The 7,560-nt window shown below is 32.4% G+C and overlaps 1 protein-coding gene across 1 annotated transcript; it reads right to left on the reverse strand.

The window, feature by feature from the left end:
* Nucleotides 1–1,556: 1,556 nt before the first annotated feature.
* On the reverse strand, nt 1,557–4,543 carry sh2d1ab (SH2 domain containing 1A duplicate b). The gene is made up of 3 exons (XM_065253790.2): nt 4,363–4,543; nt 3,727–3,790; nt 1,557–2,228 (listed from the first exon to the last, which is right to left on the reverse strand). The coding sequence occupies exons 1-3, from the start codon at nt 4,497–4,499 to the stop codon at nt 2,079–2,081; spliced, it is 351 nt and encodes a 116-aa protein (XP_065109862.1). The 5' UTR covers nt 4,500–4,543; the 3' UTR covers nt 1,557–2,078.
* Between the last annotated feature and the right edge of the window lie 3,017 nt (nt 4,544–7,560).

Genomic DNA, 7,560 nt, shown 5'->3' on the forward strand with positions numbered 1-7,560 from the left:
CACTGTGTCAAGCATTTGACGGAGCTTTCTTATATAGGGTTAGACACTTATTTCATTAATTAACTTCAATGCTGATTTGCAGTTACTTTATTAACAGTAATCATTTTTAACACCTGGGGGTGGATAATAAATAGGCAAAGTGTTCTTTTAACGCTGGGGATGGACGGTCCTGTGTAGTATCGCTATTCTACCACTAGATGCTCTGCGTACGCATACTCCAAGGTGTGCATATATTTACACACATTTCTACGTATGTGCAATTTGATAAATTCCACACTTTGCGTAAAACTGTTCCTACGCACACTTCTGTTCGTACGCACGCTTGATAAATAAGGCCCCAGGATTTAGTGCTTTTTAAGATGTTCTTAAGATTATCTAAGTGTACTTTACTGTGCTATTTTGAGACACCATGAATATGAACTAAAATGCACTTTTAATATACTATCTCTGTATTAAAAATGTATTTAGTTAACACTTGTATTAAACCTGAACTCAACTTTCATACAAAGATGGGTTCAAGTTTACTACAAGTGGTACCTAAATACATTTTAGCACATTTTAGTTCATATTTATGGTTTCTCTAAATAGCACAGTGAAGTACACTTAGATAATCTTAAGAACATCTTAAGAAGTACTAAAGATGAATTTTTAGTATGTTAAGTACAAAATTAGTTTGCGAAAACATAGCACTTTAAGTACACTATGAAGGTGAACACACTACATTCCTTTAGATTAACGCCGTGTTGAAGCAAATGTTTCATCATTTTAGAGGTATTGCCTCCTCTACAAACCCAGCTGATAATAATTTGCACAGATAGGAAATATAATTACTTTCTAAATGCTTATGGATTTCAGATGGTTCCTTATTTTGGTGACTAGCTTTTTCTTAACATGTTCAATCCTTTTTTCCTATGTCTTTTAACTTTATTGCACATAATTTTATTTATGGACTGTAATGTTGTGAATTGGAAATATTTGTACTGAAAAAAATGTTGACGCATTCAACACTTGTTTCCCCACTCTAAGAAAGGATCCGTTAATTTTAATGTGTTATCTTGTTTAACACTTTATGTGTTATTTTAACACATTAGGTGTCATTTCATGTTGATTTTGTGTTCAAAAAAATCAAAGGGACAACACAAGATGTGTTAAAAAAACACAAAGTGAGTTGTTCCAAAAAACACAGAGATGTGTCAAGGACAACACATTAAATGTATTGTCCTTAACTAGACACAACATGTGTTGTTTTAACACATTCGTTTTAAGAGTGTATATATAAATATATACTATATTATATTTTACAAAATAAAAAATAAATAAACACCTCAATCCTGTTTTTCTGGTTATGCAGCAGTATGATTTATTTTTATAAGAATTAAGTGGAGACTCAACTGAGTAGCCCTTGTGTCTCTTATGTGATTCTTCTGGTGCATCCTAAGATTTGTTCTTGCAAAAAAAATTTTTTTTGGTAAAGGTGGCTTGGCAGATGCTCTTCTGTTTGATATTAGCTGTTTCAAGGACATACATGTGGCAAAGAAAACAGATTCCATCCTCACTGATATACCAGCTTGTTTATGGCACCTTCAAATGCTCATGCATCTCTCTCTTAAACTCCAAATTAGAGAGAATTATAGGAGATTTACAAACAAAGAGAAAAGAAAATAGATGAAATTATTGTGTAAATTCATTATAAATTGGTCCTTTCACAGTCGTATAAAACCCTCTTGTATTTACATTAAATTCATAGTTTGTTATATCCAAAGCAACCTACAGACTTGCAATACAAAAAGCATAATAGGACCACTTTACTTAGTATTAGAAATGTAAAATATTTGATTATGTCTGCAGAGATCTTGTTAATATAATACAAGTTATTCTCTTGTCAGTATTAAGTTTAAAGGAACAATACATTTTTGAGCAAAACATTCTTTCTTTTTTAAATATGTTAACCAGCCATTTGCACAAAGTATTCAATATATATATATGTACAAAACCGCATGTGTTTTTACGACTGAGCACAAAAAGTATTATACAATGCAATTTTGAACATGCAGCATATGCTATGTTGGTCAGTTAGGTTAGAGATGTTGAATGTTTTGGCCTTGATTGTAGTTCTGGACAGTTACAGGGTAACGAAGGGGAATAGCGATGCCCTGGTCTGGTTTCTCAAAGGCACTTATCAAATTCTTGACTTTTCGGAAAAGACGTTTAGTCTGACCTGGTGCAGTCTGTTAAACAAAACAAGACAAAAACAATGTGGAAATAAATAATTATTTAGTTGCCTAGATTACCACAATATTACAAGTGTAGAGAAATGTACATAAAAATGTAATAATTTAGTTAAGTTTTAGTCATTTGTGTTGTTTAAAATCCGCAAAATATTCAAGTGCTGATGCATAAAAAATAAGTTGCTCATATTGTTTTATTAGATCATCTATATATGTATTTTTCAGTGATTATTTGCTTAAAAAACATGCCTTACTTAAATGTTCAAGTGATATAATACAGTACTAGAGGTTTTTCTCTGGTGAAAAGTTTAGAAGAATTTTCTCATTCTTAATTATTTTTTCCATTATTAGAAAATAGTAAACTTACTAAAAAGCAAACACATGCATAACTATGACATATTATGCTGTGATACAATAATCCATAATCAATTGAAGTATTTTAAAATAGCCACTTTTTTCTCTTGGTATTTTATCAACCAATCTTGAGATATGACCCAGGGATGCTTTTTAAAGAGTGCATTTATAGGAGGAGTGCCTGGTTTTGTTCATTCTCTATCTAGGTCTTCTGTTTAATAAATTATTGTTAACAATTGACAGTAGGCTGTATTTCTTAACAAATAGTTAATGCACTAGCTAAAATGAAATATTACTGAACAGCATTTATTAATCTTAGTTCATGTTTAGTTCTGCATAATGTAACATAAACTAACATGAATAACTATATTGACATTAACTAACATTAACAAGAATGAATACACATTGAAAAACTATATTGTTCATAGTTTTTTCATGTGAGCTTATGCATTTACTAATACAACCTTATTGTAAAGTTTTACCAAATAATTATTAGAAATACAAGAAAATAATATGTCAGCAAAAGCATTTATGCACATGCTTACAGTTCAAAACTGTCATTGTGTACAATTAAAATTTTACTTATCTTATTCCTAAACTACTTTTCGAGATTTGAAACAATGTAATGGTCTTGTATTAGGCCAATAATAATACTCAATTATTATTATTGGTACTTTCAGCCAAAATAATTTATCTCTGTTAACCACTAATCAACCTACATTGATCTTTTTTATTTTAATATTCAAGGTTGCGACTTTAAATATTATAAATATGTATTTAAAATTTTTTCTACAAAACATGATAAACATTTTCAGAAATATTCAGATAATTACAGCGTTTCCTAACAATGACCAATTCCCTTCATTTAGCAGATGCTTTTCTTCTGTAAAGTGACTTAAACCTTCATAAAGATCAAGACATTATTTGGTAAATGGACTGCATTTATATAGCGCTTTCATAGACCAATGGCCATCCAAAGCACTTTACATATTGCCTCACATTCACCCATTCACTCACTTATTTATACACCAACGATTTTTATTCAATTTGTGCTAATGTACTATTTTAATGATGATATTTGTTCTTGTACATGAGATTTGATTCTGAATATTAATTTTCTGTTTTTGCTTGCAATGTCTCTTACCTCAGCTGCCCAGGAGCCTGCTGTGTCCTGCTGGAGACGGTACGTGTAGACGAAGCCCTTGCACCTGCCAATGCAAAATCATACATACTGTAAGGCACGGACGGTGAAGCATGTCTGTGCCTGACAGGTGCTATGGTAGTATTGCTGTTTGAAAGTGGTATTATTATTATTATTATTATTATTATTATAGCATCCAGAGCACAGCATTCAAGTTTGATCTTTTTTAACTACTGAAAAACTTTTTGTCTAACCTTTACTTTCAAATACATATACATTAGTTTGCTAACAACACCCAACAATAAGCTATTTACTTTCACAACAATGACTTTGTATATACAAATACGAGTATCTACTGTTTGTTAATTTTTCTTTGTTCAGATGTTAACAGATTGTTAACAGATTTTGAAAAGTGTAATATATAATTAACATAACCTCAGATTATTAAATGCCGTACAATATGGTTAGTTTATGTTAACTACGGCAAATAATTGGAACCTAATTGTAAAGTGTTACCAGCTTGGAAGTAGAAAGCAGTATAACATGTTTGTAGTTGTACTGCTGATTAAACTAAACTTCCTTACTACACTTAAACGTATTTAAAACAAGAAGAAGTGCAGAGATTTCCTGAGAACTTACAGAACACAGAGGCAATATACCCCAGGCACACTCTCACTATCTCGAATTAAATAGCTCCCATCTTTACCCACTTCACACAGGCGCTTTTCACACATTTCTCTGCTGATGGCCCCATGATAAACAGAAAGCAATTCCATTGTGCTGCATGCAATGTGTCTCACACAATCTCTTAAAGCATCTGCTATTTGTTCCTTGGGCAGGAAATGATGAAACCATGCAGGAAATACTTTTTTTTAGATAAGACTTACTTTCTGCAACAAATTGGAAAACAACAGTTGGTGAATGGTAATACAGATTTATCTGCATGCAAAGCCAACTTGAACGTAATGTAGGTCAGTTTTACAAATGCTGTACAATTGATGAGCAATTCCTCTGTATATGTAAAGTTACAGTATCTATAAAAATGTAGCTTAATTTAGATAATTATTTAATGAAATTACAGATACTTGCTTTAACAAGTAATGTTTCACAAGATACACACAAGCAATTTTTAAAACTGTTTTAAACGAAGAGGCTAGCTTTTGAAATACTTATATCAATTATTTCATATGTTGCTCTGGGTTTCAATTATGATATGATATGTCCTTATAAAGATTTGGAAGAAACAAGGCAATTATCAGGATTTAAGCACATTAAAGGACACGTAACACGCACGTTTCTTTTAATCTCATGTAAGTACCTATAGAGTAGTATGACATCCTTTATATAGCCAAATGTCTTGAGTTTTATCAGATGTATAAAAGACAGATCAGCTGTACCATTACTTTCGAAAAAAGCTGAGCTCCTGGAGGCATACCACGGCCGGGAGCGGTCAAGAGCAAGCAACACACATACACAATATTATCCCACTATTTCTGGATAACTTATGATTAACTACATGTCCATGACGTTTGCATTATATGCACTTACGCACTAACAAATTAACAAAACACAGACATTTGCTGCAGTTTTACTTACCACCTGTGACTCATGACCCGCTTGGGACTGCCCCATTTCAACGAAAATCCAGTAGTCTAAAAATATATATATATAATATATATATGTGTGTGTGTGTGTGTGTGTGTGTGTGTGTGTGTGTGTGTGTGTGTGTGTGTGTGTGTGTGTGTGTGTGTGTGTGTATTGACTATGAAAATAGAGCTTTTTCAGTTGTAGAGGCTGTTTACTGTATTGCGCAATAAAGTTACTTAACAAAAAAAGTCTAACTTACTTTTAATAGAATATGCTTAAAAGTTAATTATAGCGAAGATCATACCTTAAATATGCTGTATGCTAATAGTTTACACCAGGGCTGGGCATCAAGGGCCATAGTCCTGGAGAGTTTAGCTTAACCTTAATCGAACACACCTGAATGTCATTTCCAAACAGTCCTGAAGACTTCAATTAGATCTTTCAGGTGTGTTTGATTAGGGTTGGAGCTAAACTCTGCAGGGCTGTGGCCCTCTGGACCAGGAGTTGCCCACCCCTGGTTTTCACTATGATTCCTATTGGAAATCGTAATGATGCTGTATACTAATATTTCACTACTTAGTTTTCTCAAACAACACAGAAATTTTATGAATAATTATCACTATTACAACTCTAAAAAATGTTCCGAAACTTGTAAGAACCTTGACAAAGTGCGTTACGCATTGAAATGTTCATCATACATCAAATAATCTGGTGAAAATATAAGAAGAATTTGATAATTTTGAAAAGCAGAAATGGAAAACTGATAATTATTGATAATCAGTGGGATAATTTTTCAAAACAGGTTTGTTTCCGATATGCACATTTTTGTTTAAATAAATGTAGCACCATTTAGTGGCTTGCAGTGCTGATGAGCCTTTGCCATGCTGTCGACTAGGGTACTACCATCAAAAAGCAAGTGACTGCTGCTTCTTATGAGCCTAGTGTGAGGCAATGTATTGCTTTTTAAGAACATGTGCTTTTATTTTTGGCACAGTGGCCTCTATGAGTTTTGAGACTGTAAAGCAAAATTTCTTTATTTGCTGTGGAGGCAAAATCTTTGAGCCAAAATGATGAAAGATGAAAATGAGCCAAAAGTACTAAATGTTATATTTTATTAATATTTGATTAAGTTTCAACACATACATGCATGTGTGTTAGACTCAGACTGCTGATCCTAAACAATCTCTACTCTTCATGTGTAAATGATAAATGCATCAGGACATAGTTAATCACTTGAATGGATTAAATGTGTTAATCCATTCAGTTGATAAATTGTGTATTTTAAAACGGGTGAAAAATAAAATTTGACATTCTGTACATTTGTACTCATAGTTACCTTTTAATGTTTAGACATTTCTTGACTCCACATCAAAAAGAGCATTTCTGCCACAATACTTATGAAAGGCACTGTATGTTTATTTGCAAAGCAAAATCAAACTCAGAAGACTTTTAAAGTCTATGACTTTAAATGCTGACAGCCGTGTTAGACCTAAAATCAACTCTTATACTATGCCTCCCTCAGATGGACAACCATAACACTACAGCTTTCATCTGAGGTTAAATGGTTTAAAATCATTTAAATTTGCTGTTAGCCTTCCTTTCATTTAACATGTGACTTAGTGTCACATTTCTACATATAGAAAGTATTTGTGAACTTCAACTTTTTTGTAAAGAAGATATAGGCATATTATTAACAATGGGAAAACTACTGACATTGACATGCTTACTATGTTTTGTGCATATTACATGTGCACTGTTATTGTTGCACTGTTATTAAGAGTTGCTTAGGACTGGAACTTTTCAAATTCATATCTTTACCCAATCCAAATCTGCCCACTTATCTGTCCAGTCACTTAATTTCTGTGTAAATGTATAGCTCAGTCAAATTCTACAAAACAGCAGTGCGATGTTATAGCTGAAATCAGAGTTTTACCAAATCAAACCTAATAACAACAATAAAAAAAAAAAATATATATATATATATATTTATTTATTTATTTAATTAATTTTAAGTTTTGTGAAATGTCCCATTTAAGTGAACTTAAAGTTTACTTCGGAATGCTTTAATTCACTTAGACAATTGAGAACTTTACATATCTTTTAATGGAAGGCAAATTGGCTTAAAGCACTGCAGACACATATCTTGACAGCATCAGGGCACAGTTGCATTTGAACACATCAGACGTTAGTCCCTTTCACACATACAGGGCTCTATCTAATGCAGCACAATGCGCGACGCAAGTGTCTTTT

Source organism: Paramisgurnus dabryanus, chromosome 16 (assembly GCF_030506205.2).
Source record: "Paramisgurnus dabryanus chromosome 16, PD_genome_1.1, whole genome shotgun sequence".
In the NCBI taxonomy this organism is placed as follows: Eukaryota; Metazoa; Chordata; class Actinopteri; order Cypriniformes; family Cobitidae; genus Paramisgurnus; species Paramisgurnus dabryanus.

Coding starts and splice junctions, on each gene's coding strand:
- sh2d1ab (XM_065253790.2), bottom strand. CDS start 4,499: ATGGAATTGCTTTCTGTTTATCATGGGGCCATCAGCAGAGAAATGTGT. Junction 3,791..4,362: donor GTATATTGCCTCTGTGTTCT/GTAAGTTCTCAG, acceptor TTGCATTGGCAG/GTGCAAGGGCTTCGTCTACA. Junction 2,229..3,726: donor CAGGCTCCTGGGCAGCTGAG/GTAAGAGACATT, acceptor TTTGTTTAACAG/ACTGCACCAGGTCAGACTAA.